Source organism: Dichomitus squalens, assembly GCF_000275845.1.
Source record: "Dichomitus squalens LYAD-421 SS1 unplaced genomic scaffold DICSQscaffold_7, whole genome shotgun sequence".
In the NCBI taxonomy this organism is placed as follows: Eukaryota; Fungi; Basidiomycota; class Agaricomycetes; order Polyporales; family Polyporaceae; genus Dichomitus; species Dichomitus squalens.
Window position 1 is genome coordinate 297629 of NW_006766889.1, and position 13187 is coordinate 310815.

At 56.6% G+C, this 13187-nt stretch overlaps 6 protein-coding genes across 6 annotated transcripts; 4 read left to right on the plus strand and 2 right to left on the minus strand.

Moving 5' to 3' along the window:
* Positions 1-107: 107 nt before the first annotated feature.
* DICSQDRAFT_82717 (uncharacterized protein) lies at positions 108-2060 on the plus strand. The gene is made up of 6 exons (XM_007363727.1): positions 108-345; positions 410-566; positions 703-870; positions 924-1173; positions 1233-1377; positions 1432-2060. Exons 1-6 carry the CDS (start codon positions 117-119, stop codon positions 1911-1913), a joined length of 1431 nt encoding a protein of 476 aa, XP_007363789.1. The 5' UTR covers positions 108-116; the 3' UTR covers positions 1914-2060.
* Positions 2061-2397: 337 nt separating this feature from the next.
* Positions 2398-5595, plus strand: DICSQDRAFT_102354 (photo-regulated tyrosinase). The gene is made up of 8 exons (XM_007363728.1): positions 2398-2736; positions 2805-3378; positions 3430-3614; positions 3672-3997; positions 4057-4250; positions 4313-4465; positions 4524-5230; positions 5290-5595. The coding sequence occupies exons 2-8, from the start codon at positions 3252-3254 to the stop codon at positions 5452-5454; spliced, it is 1857 nt and encodes a 618-aa protein (XP_007363790.1). The 5' UTR covers positions 2398-2736; positions 2805-3251; the 3' UTR covers positions 5455-5595.
* Positions 5596-5979: 384 nt separating this feature from the next.
* DICSQDRAFT_56281 (uncharacterized protein) lies at positions 5980-7112 on the plus strand (the record flags this gene model as incomplete). The annotated part of the gene is made up of 5 exons (XM_007363729.1): positions 5980-6119; positions 6183-6271; positions 6331-6558; positions 6617-6957; positions 7014-7112. The coding sequence occupies 5 exons, from the start codon at positions 5980-5982 to the stop codon at positions 7110-7112; spliced, it is 897 nt and encodes a 298-aa protein (XP_007363791.1).
* A 300-nt stretch (positions 7113-7412) lies between these two features.
* DICSQDRAFT_125752 (RNI-like protein) lies at positions 7413-8731 on the minus strand (the record flags this gene model as incomplete). Its single annotated transcript, XM_007363730.1, has 2 exons — positions 7413-8420; positions 8552-8731. 2 exons carry the CDS (start codon positions 8729-8731, stop codon positions 7413-7415), a joined length of 1188 nt encoding a protein of 395 aa, XP_007363792.1.
* Positions 8732-8993: 262 nt separating this feature from the next.
* Positions 8994-9845, plus strand: DICSQDRAFT_55641 (flavo protein; the record flags this gene model as incomplete). The annotated part of the gene is made up of 5 exons (XM_007363731.1): positions 8994-9113; positions 9171-9290; positions 9341-9469; positions 9525-9696; positions 9763-9845. 5 exons carry the CDS (start codon positions 8994-8996, stop codon positions 9843-9845), a joined length of 624 nt encoding a protein of 207 aa, XP_007363793.1.
* Positions 9846-10038: 193 nt separating this feature from the next.
* On the minus strand, positions 10039-11910 carry DICSQDRAFT_145501 (uncharacterized protein; the record flags this gene model as incomplete). The annotated part of the gene is made up of 5 exons (XM_007363732.1): positions 10039-11234; positions 11288-11344; positions 11407-11521; positions 11613-11664; positions 11855-11910. 5 exons carry the CDS (start codon positions 11908-11910, stop codon positions 10039-10041), a joined length of 1476 nt encoding a protein of 491 aa, XP_007363794.1.
* Between the last annotated feature and the right edge of the window lie 1277 nt (positions 11911-13187).

A 13187-nucleotide genomic window follows, 5' to 3' on the forward strand; every position in this document is an offset into this window, starting at 1 on the left:
GGACGAGAGTTGAGTAGAGCCAGCTCGGGCGCGCCAGAGGCGCCACATCACGTGAATGAACAAAAGGCCTGGAAAGTCAATAGATTCCCACGCCCGGACTTTGCCTATTAACCGCGATGTCCTCGACGCGTCCGACTCCCAAGCCACGACCGCGTCCCCGCGCACGCGCGCCAGCCACCGTCCTCAACACCGACATCGCTTCCTCCTCGTCCCCGGGTCCATCATCCGCTAGTACCTCCACTCAACAACCGCCCACGCTCAGCATCGAGGACGAGGATGCGCTGTTCCTGCGGAACCAGACCCGCGATGCCCGAGCTTGGAAGGAGCTGAGCAAGATAACGGAAGGTGCGTCAATCGCGTATCTCGATCCGAACACGCGTGACATTTCCTCGGTCCCTACGCATCGTAGAGAAGAAGACAATTCAAAAGCGTAAGTCTGGAAGTTCAGAGGGCTCTGACATCGAGGGCGGCTCTTCTCCACGACCCCGTGCTCGTAAGAAGAAGCAACCTCAAAGGAAGAATGACATACTACCGGACTGGACAAGGAAGAAACCTAACGAGATAGTGTAAGTCGACTTTCTTGGTCATTCGTCTCGTTTTCTGGCGAGTATAGACGCATATATGCGCACGGCGCATATGCACGCTCTCCCAGAACCACAATAGACGCCTATATCATGCGGGTATACTGACGCATGCTTTCAGTATATCCTTGGACTCGGATGATGACATCGTGCCCACCCGTCTACAAAAGAGGACTATTGCAAATAATAACGAGGAGTCAACTCTGTTAGCGGAACCTCGAAGCCGTTCCATCACACCTCCGCCAATGTTAACGCAGTTTGCTATCCAACGAGCAAAAGCGGCGGTGCAGTGCGTGTTTCGATATTCTCATGTTTTGCGCAGACGTACTCAGCTCTATCTAGACAATTAGTTGGCGTGCAACCACGAGCACCTTCGCCCACGGAGTTCGCCGACGAATCAACGGACAACATTGTTTTGGCTCCAGAACTTGCGTCTATCGCTCAGCGAGTCCAAGTGGAAGCCAAAATGCGTGCAGGATCGTCCGCGGCAGAGTCTGGCGGCCCCGAGAAAGTCCAAATCAAGGTTCAGTGGACTCCCCATCCGCTGGATCCCAACGGTAAAGCAGAGGCTTGGGGTATTGAGCAGAAGAGGGTGCGTTTAGCCACTCCTACATATGTTTGTTCGCAGCTCATTTCCCTTTCCCTATCAAGCACGACGACTTCTATCGCCTTTTTGATGAGGTTGCCGACCTCGCAAGTATCCGAGCCGAGAATCTTGTCATCTCTTACGACGGAAAGCGGGTGTTTCCGTCCTCAACACCACATAGCATCAAGATCTGGGCGACAGCGACGTTCGGTATGTCTCTTCGCCTCCTCAGATTCGTCTACATCTCAATGGCCTACTCCTCAGAGGCATACGACAAGGTCACACACCGGTACCTCCAGGAGAACAAGCGCGCCCGTTCCGTGTCTGTTCCCCCAGGACACGACGACCCGAACCAGACCACCTCCCGTGCTCGTTGCCCGTCCGTCACCATCATGGAATCTGAGCTTGAGGCCAACGAATCGCCTTCGCCTCCATCGCAGGAACACGAGGACGGATCTGAGACGTTCAAGCTCACCGTGCGCTCGGGAAGGACTGACAAGGATATCATACTCACTGTCCGCCCCACCACGAAGTGCGGTGCCATCGTCCGTGCATTCCTCAAGAAGGCTGGGCTCGAGGCTGAATATCCTGCTGGGGGCGCCCCCGCGAAGGGTCGCGGCCGCGGGAAAGCGGCGGCACCGAAGGTTCCCGCGTTGAGCGTTGACGGAGACAGAATGGACCCGGAGACTGAGATTGGGGAGGCTGATCTCGAGGATGGTGATTTGGTTGAGATAGTCGGGCTTTGATTTGTATGTTCTCTCATCCGCAGTCAGGTCCGGGGCTTGGGTTTGGACTGATGTGTTCTCGCTGCTGTGCCCCTGTGCTGTCAGCACCCTCTTCTTGTCTCATAGACTATACCTTGTTGACTGGTTTGCACGCATGGTACACACTCCTGATGGATATCTAGCCTGACACAATACGATAGGGTGGATAGGCCGCGCCGGGTGCCTTGACGCCTTCACTGCCTCTACGAAGAGAGTTGCCGGAGCATCCTGCTAACCCAACATGTTCCGTATCCGCTTGTCTCTCCCAGTGGCACGGAGCGTCGAGTGAAGAATGTTTCGTAAGGTGCGTCAGGGCTTAGTAAGGTTGTCGTCATCGGCCGGAAATCGAGCATTCTGCCGCTGTTCTGTTCTATCCACCGGTAAATATTGCGCTAAGCGTCCGGGTTTGCAGGTTCACATGTTCATTTCAATCATCTGTGCGTATGGGCCAATATACTTCCTCTCCAGATTGAGGCCATTTAACAGGACCGCCGCTCGCCCTCGACACTGATTGTCGAGAATGAAGCCGCAGCGTAGTGGCTCTTGTGAGGGTTGGACCCGGAGAGAGTGGCGTCCGGTAAGACGCCTTGACATTTGCAATGTCATCTGCGCACCTGCCTACGTCCTCGTGCCCCGAATTGCTTGGCTCGATGGGAAGCAGCCCCATCATGTACTTGCCGCACGCTCAGCTGCCGGACCCTGTGCGCGTTCGAGTCGGCGGCGGTTGTTTGGAGACGCCTGTGGTTCGAGTTTGGCGGCTCGCCAGACCAGACGCGATCCCGGTCGGAACGAAGTTCAATCCTTGGTGAGTCTTGGCTTAGGTCAATTGCAGCGTGGAGGACCTGTCTTTGACACGCCGTGCCACGAGTTCAGGTCAGGATTTTGGGCCATTCCACCGATGTGGGAGATGCTGTAACGTAAGGATACCTCGGTGTATCCCACTCAAGGAGTGAGCTGTCCAACGGCTATCATCTGCTGAACACCGCGTCTGTCTTCATGGGCGCAGGGGCAGTCTTGAAGACGTACATGTTCAACCCCCGTCGATGCGACCCATCTTTCAGCGTCCAGGCCTCCATTCTGTGGCGCGGGTGGTTTGCTGCGATACCATATTCCGGTGCATAGCGCCTCGCTGAACGGTATGGCTTGGACAGGTGCCATATTCAAGGTGTTTCATCTTGAGTCATTTGTGCGCGATGTAGCGCTGCGTGCGGCTGGACGGGTACATTTAAAGAGGAGAGGAGATGAGCGATCCAGCACAAGTCCACCCTCAGGACACCCGCAACGTACCCTACTCTTTTCGAAACCCAGACTTTGCTCGTTATGTCCCACTTCCTAATCACTGGCGCTCGTGGTGGATCCACACAAGGTGCTCTCGCCCCCAACCGCCTAGAGATCAATGACTTCATCAAGAACGAAGAGATGTTTTCTCTTTACATCCAAGCGCTCGGTATGCGGTTCATGTCCCTCTACCTGACCTACATCTAAACACAACCTTCAGGCGTGATGTCGAAATCTACTCAGGAAGACTTGATCTCATTCTTCCAGATCGGAGGCATTCATGGTTTGCCGTACATTTCCTGGGACGGCGCCGGACAAGATGACCCTGCCGAGCAGGCTGGCTACTGTACCCATGGCTCGGTCCTGTTCCCAACATGGCACCGGCCGTACGTCGCACTCTATGAGGTTCGTAAATGCACCGGCCCCATCTCGGGAAGTACTGCTAACACATCCAAAACACAGCAAGTCTTGCACAAGCATGCTCAGGACATCGCCGCCACTTACACAGTCGACAAGGCCCGCTGGGAGAAGGCTGCTGCGGATCTCCGCCAGCCGTTCTGGGACTGGGCGAGCAACTCCGTGCCGCCTGCCGAAGTTATATCTCTTGCGCGGGTCACTATCACCACACCTGACGGGAAGCGCACTCAAGTCGACAACCCTCTCTTCCAATACGCATTCCATCCCATTGAACCTTCCTTCCCGGAGCCGTACATCAATTGGCAGACGACATTCAGGCACCCAACCACCTTGGACGCGGATGCTCAGGATAATGTTGCCGAGCTCAAGAGGTGACACGACATTTTCTACAACTGACCCTCGTATGCACTTACCGAGTTGTGCGCGACAGTACCCTCCGGTCTGCACAAACAGACATCAGGTCAAAGACATACAACCTCCTGACCCGTGTGCACACATGGCCGGCGTTCAGCAACCACACCCGGGACGACGGCGGCAGCTCTAGCAACAGCCTGGAAGCTATCCACGATGGTATTCATGTCGACGTCGGAGGAGATGGACACATGGCCGACCCTGCCGTTGCAGGTATGCTAGATAACGTAACCTCTCTGAACCTTATACCACACAATTGACTGTTTGTCTGGCAGGCTTCGATCCCATTTTCTTCTTGCATCACGCCCAAGTCGATCGACTTCTCTCTTTGTGGTCCGCATTAAACCCTGGTGTTTGGGTCAACAAGTCCGTAGAGGAAGACGGGACATTCACAATCCCTGACGGCGCGACGGTGGACACAAACACACGTGCGTTGCTCGCACCTACGACGCCTATCGTTGCGGCTCACGAATGCATCTTCCTCAGCTCTGACTCCCTTCTGGAGGGAGCAGAGCACCTTCTGGACATCCGCAGAGTCCGTAGGAGTTGTTCCACAGAAACTCCAGTATTCCTATCCCGAGTTCAACGGCCTCGACTTGGGCAACCAAGACGCTGTCAAAGCTCATATCGCCCAGGTCGTCAATCAGCTGTACGGGGGCGCTTCTCGTGGAAAGCGGGGCTTCCCCCCGGTCGTGAACTTTGCCGCGACGTCGCGGGAGAAAGAAGCCCCCGTTCATATTGAGTCCATCGCAGCCGCAAAGCCCACATCCTCTGTTCCCGTCGAGACCCCGATCCCTCGCGCAATCGCTGCGCAGGACGACGAAGACGAGACGCAATTCACGACTGAGGCAATCCCTTCGATTTCCATTGCAAGCAACTACTGGGATTGGACAGCGCGCATCCACGTCAAGAAGTATGAAGTCGGCGGGAGCTTCAGTGTCCTGCTATTCTTGGGTGCCGTTCCCGAGAGCCCAGCAGAGTGGCGCAAGAGCCCGCACTATGTCGGGGCTCACCAGGCGTTCGTAAACAGCTCCCCTCAGCGGTGCGCGAACTGCCGTCGCCAGGGCGACCTTGTCATCGAGGGCTTCGTGCACCTGAACGAGGCGATTGCGAGGCTCTCGGGCTTGCATTCATTCGATCCTAGCGTGGTCAAACCATACTTGCATCAGAATCTCCACTGGCGCGTGCAGAAGGTGAGTTCAATGCATTGCGTTCATACTAGACGTCGTGCTGGACGCTTACCTTCATATAGGCGGGTGGAGCGGAGGTCCCGTTGAATGACCTCCCGTCTCTTGAAGTCACTGTATCGGCAACGAGGATGTCTCACCGACCTAGCGAAGCCTTCCCTGTTCCCGAGGAGCCCGTCTACCATCACGATGTTACCCATGGCCGCCAGGGAGGTGCGCGCACTGCTTAGTGATTGAGCGGACTGTGTTCCGCTGTATTGTCTGTGGACTTCATGCCTAGGCATATTCATGCAGGATGAATTGTACTAGTTAATTGTATTATACTATACATCACTCACTCTGAATGGACCACAAATTTACGTGTGCTTCATACTGATCTAGAAGTGCTAGGGTATATTGTGAGAATACGAATCGAACGAGCAAATGAGTTGGGCAGAAGAGATCTCTAATTATCTACCGACGGTGTCGGCGCCCACGGTCAGCTACTATCCCCCTTCACGACCCCATAGGGCCGTATACTTCGGCACTTTCATCGACTTGCGGTGTTTGGTCGGTTGACATGAGCCTTTCCTTGGTGCCTACGGATGCCAGCATTGGGAATGTGAATGATCACATTGGCCTCCTTTGTCTTGATGCCGCCTGTCCGATTGTTTTCGGAAGTGTGGGAGGAGTAGTGGGTCGCGACTGCCTTCGTTGCTTCAGCACCCTTTTCCGCTTTCTCAGCCTTCACCTGCTGTTATTACCGTGCTTTCTGAATGGCGATTGAAACCAAGCCCGTTGAGCTCTCGTCGGACACCGTTCCATTAGGCTCTGGGCTGCCCACGCGGGAAGAGTTACTCGTGCACTATCCTGCGAACTTCACATGGCACCAAATGAAAATATTTGTCAATTCCGGGTATGTTGGCCAAGTCGGACGCGACGGAATGTGAAGTGTTAAGTGCCGTCGAACTTTGTATAGCGATCTGGGGCTGCTTAAGAGGAGTAAAAAGCTGCAGCAGCGATACAACGAGTGGGCGGAAGGTGTCAAGAAGGAGTACGGGTCTATTGGTGCGTACCTCGACGTAGTGCCTATGAGAGATCGCGCTGAAGACGTGTTTTATCCTCAGTCAACTACTTGCTTTCCTATCGACTGCAATGGGGCCATCCCGACACTATTTCCTTGCTCCGATCATCCCTCGATCCACCTGCGGAGCCCAACATTCCTGCACCCTCTGAGAGCAAGACCCGACCTATTGGTGTACTCCCACCCATGCCCCCAGATGCCCCTGCGTACTTCCATGCGGACATGTCCAAGGAGCTGTACTACGTCGCCATGAACGACTGGCCGTACTCAGGTGTGACCCCGTCAGGTGCTGTCGCTTCGTCCCGCTGCTCACCCCACCATGCCCGCAGTTCCCCCGGAGATCGAGCACAGTCTCATCTGGTCGCGCGTGCCCTTCTTCCCGCCCGACCTGCCCTCCCCGGTGGAGTCCAGGATCTCCGCGCGTCTCCTTCAGGACGGCCTTTGGGGCTTCACCGGCCTCGACTCTCCACCACCGTCTCCTAGTCTCTTGCCTCAAGCCTTGCCTGCGCTAGAGCCTTGGGGAGTTACGATGGACAAGCTCATCAGGTCCCCCCGTGGTACCGACGAGGAGGAGCGGCAGATCAAGGAGTACGGCAAGGAGATTGAGACGTTCGTCAAGCGCAGGTGGAACGAGCACGAGTGGGAGACGGCTTGGTTCCTGAATCCACCCGTGAGTGATATGCGGTTCGTTCTCGCCATTGGAAAGATAGTTGACATCGCAAGTAGAGGCTTCAAAGCGTACCAGGTCTCGCCCATGTCCACGTCTTCGCGCGTCACAAGTCTCCCGAGGAGATAGCACGAGCCACTGCCACTAGCGATCCCTGAATCTCACGAGATGCTTGCTTGGTTGACAACTTATGAATCTTCCGGACGTTCCATTGTTTACCTACCACGGACGCTGACAGTATAGAATATACATTTTAGAGTAGGATGCCTAGATGACCAAGATGTATTGGTATAGAAGTTGTAGATGGATATGGTATGCGTGAAAGAATACAACTCTCCTTGTAGACCTGAAATTGTATGGATGGATGATGCAGGACCAATGGAATATGAAGATACAGGAACACAAGAACTTCTCCCGTTATCGCCTTTCTAACGACCACTGCCAAGTCCCACCCTATGTCACCGGATGGAAACCTTCTCGAGCAGCCTTGTGATGTCGTCCGCAGCCTGGTCCACTGCGCTCTTCTCCTTCTCTGTGTCCACTTCTACGGTGGCGGGCGCGGCTGCGACACTCGCAGGTGCCTCTTCCTCCTCTTCAGCTTCCTTGACTTCTTCCTCTTCCTCGTCCTCCTCGTCATTCAAGATGAGTCTACCGCCTTGCTTGCGGAGGGCAGCCGCGAGCGCTGCTACGCTCTCATCGTCCTCCTCAACCTCGTTCCACTGCGCCTCCAGGCGCTTAAGAGCGGGCAGCTTGCTGACTACACCCGCGAGCAACGCGAACTCAGCAGCCTCCAGGTTGTCGTTCTGGAGCTGGAGGTTCTCGAGCTTTGTGTGCAGCCCTTGTGCGAGCGCCTCGACGACCGGAGACACCTCGCCCTCCTCACCAATAACGCAGTCCGACAGGTTGAGCACCTTGAGCAGGGGCCACGAGCCGCGGCCGAGCTCATCCGCAAACGCCCTTCCGCCCTCCTCCGCGAAGGTATTATCCTGGAGGTCGAGGTGGAGCAGGTCGGTGTTCTTGGCGAGGCCCTTGACGAGCGAGGAAATGCCTGCCATCCGGATGCCGTTCTGCGGCATACGCACCTCCTCGAGCGTCCCGTGCGCCTCGAGCGCGGCAGCCCACGCACTCGCGGAGCCATCCTCCAAGCGATTCCGCCCGCAGATGATCGTGCGCAGGTTCGACTTTGTGCCCTTTTCGAGCGACCCAGCCAATCGTGTCAGCGCTTCGGCGATTACAGCGCCGCCTGCGGGACCCAAGCCGTTGTTATTGAGCTTGAGCACGCGAAGGGAGCGTGCGGTGGAGAGGAAGGGGACGAGGGGGTCGACGGAGCGCCCGCCGAAGGCGTTGTCCGAGAGGTCGATCTCGACGAGCGTGGACTTGCCGATGAGGGCGTCGCAGATCGCGGACAGCGCGAGAGGGATCTCGGTAATCAGGCGGCCGGTGAAGATATCTGCAAAGTTCGCAATCTAGTGATGCGGGATACAGAGTAGTGTGCCAGTGGTCGTGCGCGCGAGCGGAGGATTACGGATAGGGAGTTTGTGGGCAGAAGGCGAGGAGTCAGTTGCCGTGGAAGACAAAGACGATGTGGGTCACGTACCCTGAGTTTTTCCGTCTTTGCGAGGAAATCCGCGAGAGCCTGCGCCGCCTCCACACCAATTGTGTTCCCTCCAAGATGGATCTCCTCGATGAGGGCCGGGTCGTAGTTTACGAGGTGGGGCGCGATGTCTGCCCGGGTATCGAGCTTCAAGCCCTGGCCCAGAAGCGAAAGAGTAGCCATGATCTATCGCAGGTCGTGTAACAAGGTTCGTGTAGCGGAAAAGATGGTGGTCGAGTAAAGAAAGCAGGTTTGGCCGAGCAGAGGACGGGTCTGATTGTTGGATCAGTGCAGCACGTGCAGAAATTATTGGCACAGCCACAAAGCACTCCGTATATGACGCCAGGCTCGAGCACGCGACCGACCTCTTACCTCAGCAACATGCGCATTCCCCAAAGACCACACAGCGAGCGCTGTAACGTCTCGTAAAGCGACATCGAAGAACATGGAGAGGAATTTCGTGGCAGAAGATGAGCGTACAGAGGGATTCACCCATGTGGTCCTCATAACCACCGGGAGTGTGGCCTCGATCAAGGCGCCTCTCATTGTCGCGGAGTTACTCACGGTACGTGAGTGTGGTGCGTTGTGGTTAGGGTGGCAACCTGACCGTTTTCACCGGCAGTACAACAATGTCAAGGTCGAGGTAGTAGCCACCGAGGCCTCCCTATCATTCTACGACCACCAAGAAATAGAGAAGACCGGTGTCAGAGTCTGGAGGAACAAGGATGAATGGGGACCGTATGTAAGCACACGCAAGATACACTTGTCTCTCAGATTACTCACATCTTGCAGGGGGATTACAAGATCGGTGACCCTATCCTACACATAGAGCTTCGGCGTTGGGCGGACATAGTCCTTCTCGCTCCTTGCTCCGCGAATTCACTGTCCAAGATCGCCAACGGCGTTTGCGACAACCTAGCAGTGAGTACGGGCGATGCGCATGGTTTCCGCGTTCCTGATCTTTCCGATGACCCAGACGTCTCTGTTACGGGCCCTTGCTCCGACGACGCCAACTTACGTTTTTCCCGCCATGAATACGCTAATGTACGAGCACCCGCTCACAGAGCAGCACCTACGCGTCGTGCGTGAGGTCATTGGATACAACGTCGTCGGCCCCATTGGCAAGAAGCTCGCATGCGGTGACATCGGTGAGTAGCGGTTCATTTCAGTCCCAACCTTGCCGAAAACACTCAAACGACTCTTCTACCACCGAGGTCTCGGAGCCATGACTGAATGGCGGGACATCGTCCAAATCGTCGTCGACCGATTTAACCTGTCGAAACGGGCGACGGAGTGATCACGCGAAGTCCCCCCTCGATATTGAACTCTGCTATTGTTGTACACGCAACGGTCGCCTTGTATCAATACGACGGATCTTGAGCATACAGATAATAGATCGATTGCCAGCGAGGCCCGGCGACCTCTCAGGCACGGACAACCCCCATGTCATCTCAGCCCACTTCTCAGCGCCGTCTTCTGCCGAGCAATCTTCACGCCTTGACGAGTATCCACCGTCCGTCCATACCCTCGCCCTGCTTCCGTCGCGCCTCGCCTCTCCTGCACCGCTCATCGAGCCATGCTTCTATGGCCGCATGCCTGACGCTAGCTCCGTCAGGCCCCGTAGTACGAGGGGCGCACGCTCTTAGCACAAGCGACCTCCCCAGCCAATCTCCAGTAGTCCCCGTATCATGGGCAGGCGCACTAGGCGTCGCGCTCAAAGAAACCTCGCGATACGCAGTCCTGAGCACGTTCCACGTCACCCCGCGCGCCTTCTCGAGCAGGCTCTCCACAAGCACCCCGATTGCCTCTAGCGCGAGGTCTTCGTAGCTCGGCGTCGCCCCGCCTTTGCTGTCGATGGGATCGATCGCCTCGATAAGCTGCCCGCGTCCGCTTGTGTCTGTGTCTAACTCGGCGAAGTTCACATGGATAAAACCGCCGAAGACTTCGCGGCGTGTGAGGCCTTCCAGCCGGGCGTAGTTCCGCGTCCTCAGGCATCGCGCGAGCTCGCGAAGCCAGTCGCGTGCCGATGCCGGCCGCGGTGGGTGCGACACACGCGGGGCAGCTGGGGCTCTGCTTGACGGGGAAGCCGTGTTGGATAGCGGCGATGGAGCGGCTGGCGGCTGGCGCCCAGAAGCAGCTGCCGGGTTTGTCTTTGTCTTTGTTGTTGCCTCAATCGCGGGCTTTGGCTTTGACTCCTTGGAGCCCAAGTGCGGTCCGGTCTCGGACGGGGTGTCGACATTGAGTTTGAGTTTGGATATAGATGGAGGCGCGAGTGGTTCCGATAGCGCGGCCTCGGCAGGGAGCCTTGAGGTGGGGTCGAAGATGGGCGTTCCGAGGACAGCCTGGAGTGCTGGGTGCAGTTGGCGGACCTGTGTATGGAACGCGACCTGAGATGGGTATGTCGTGACGAGATGGTGGAGGAGGAAGATGAGCGTCGTAGCGAGTGCTGAGCCCGGGAGCGAAACTTCTGGACCCTTCTCAGTTCGCAGAGATGTGGACAATGATTTCTCTCTGTCCGAAATCACTCGGGACGGCTTCGTCGCACTCGAGGCTGATGCTGATGCTGGGGGCTGCGCACTCTGCGATGCAATCGAGATGTATAGGTCGGGGAAGATATGGGAGAGCGCGGAGGTCGTCTGGACCGGGGATTTGAACAGCACCGCGAGATAGAGAGACGTCTCGTACACTGTGATCACATCAGCCAAGAGAATGTAGCCAGGGAGGTAATGTACCACTTGCCTTCCAGGGCAAATGCATCTTTGCGCTTGATGGAGAGCAGTCCCTCTCGGAGCTTACCTGTCCGAAGCGAAGGCGGTCAAAGGACTTGTCTGTACGCCGGCGCCGGATATTGCACGCACGGAGCAATATCAGCAGGTTCTCTTGATTTTCCTTGCGGCTCCGGGCTGCATCGGCGTCTTCGCTCCCGAGGTCTGCATACGAGGATAGTGGGTACCTCTTCCAGTAGTCGTCTAGCTACAGCACAAGGTCCTAATCAGCATCTGTCATCCCAACCGCCACAGTGACGTCGCGGCGCGGACGGAACTTGATTGGCACTAAGGCATACCTTGCCCTGGATGAATGTCCTATACTCTTCTTGGACTCTGGCGTCGCGCAATCTGAGAAGCTGAGATAGGTTACACGCGTGTCGTTGGCGAAGCGGAGAAAAAAAAATCAAAATCACGCTCGCGAACAGACAGGCATAGCAACCTCTCCACCTTGCACGCACGTAAGTACAAGAGCGAGAGGACACTAGAATTGATGTCTGTGCGAGGCGATGACTTGATGTACTATGCGCTGAGCACTCACGCATCTCCGTCCTTCTCCAGGCCACTGCTCCGGCTGACGGAAGCGATGAGTTCCATATGCCGCCTCCCAGGTTGGAACACCCGGTGCGGCTGCGGCTGCCTTCGCGGTGTGCCCCTCTGTGGACGCATTCCGATGTTTGCTCGAGGGACTGTCCTGCGGATGTGGTGGTTAGCAGGTAGGACCCTTGGCGATCAGACGGCTCCACTCGCCACTGGCTCGAGATATGCGTCGGAAGCAATCACGAGTGCTGTGGGCGGGCGCCTTTACTTACCCGATAAGTGCATACAGCCGCGCGCCAGCTGGACGAACTCGTCGGCATCAGCGCAGGCTTCGAATCGATATCCTTCCACTCTGCTTTCCCGTGCTAATAGCACCCGAATTCAAGCACATACGTCGCTTAACTCAGTCTCCTATCTGCAGCGAAGCTTGAGCGGGCGACCGATCCATCGTCTGGACTGTGGAGGCCCCTGTGCCCCCCGTGCCCCTTGCGTGCCCGGGGATCATCCGCTCGGCGTATGTGGCGGCCACACGTATGTGCCTCGGTGAGTATTTTGATTATCGAGACCGAGGCCGATTCATTAGATGCTTTCCTCGATTTGATTGATATACTTATACACACGCAGTTCCTTGTCCCACGCCTTGGGAACAGCTCGCCCTTGGTCATGACTTGTCATATCCCTGGCAGGCACGCTCGCTCCAGACCGACCGATACGACTGGTTAGGCGTCCAGGCGACGGCCATTTAGCAACCGCCACAGCGGTGGCGCCGCCCGCTGAGGTCGCACCAACGTTAGCGTATTCATTACCGAACTCGAACCTGAAACAGGCCAGGGGGCCGCTAGGACGCCGTCTTTGACCTGAGGGACGGCGGTGCCTGCTCGGTCAGATACGCCATGCAGACACTACGCTTCGTAGGCTGCTGAAAGGTCATCATGGACATTCCGCAGGGTGTATGCGCCGAAAAGGATAGATGCTAGCCTCGGGCGTAAGCGGTAGGCCTGGCATCCGGAACGGTACAAGCGAGGCTACGACAGTTTCGACGCGTCGAGGACGATGCTTCAGTCGTCGGAGTTTCCGACACGACTCAAGCTCACGTCGTTCGCTGTCCGGAGCTGGGCTGCTATCGCGAGAGCCCCGCGCGACCGCCGGGGCTCGCAGGATATACGATGTCTATGTATGTCGGTCTGCACGGTGCGTCAGTCACCCTTCCCTACTTACATTAGACGGAACGAGCAGGCCCCATCGCGAGTGCGTACGTACGTACGCTGGCGTCGCATCAGCCTCGGACCATCCTGTGCGCCAATTCTCACTTGCCGCTTCCATACGAGCACTTC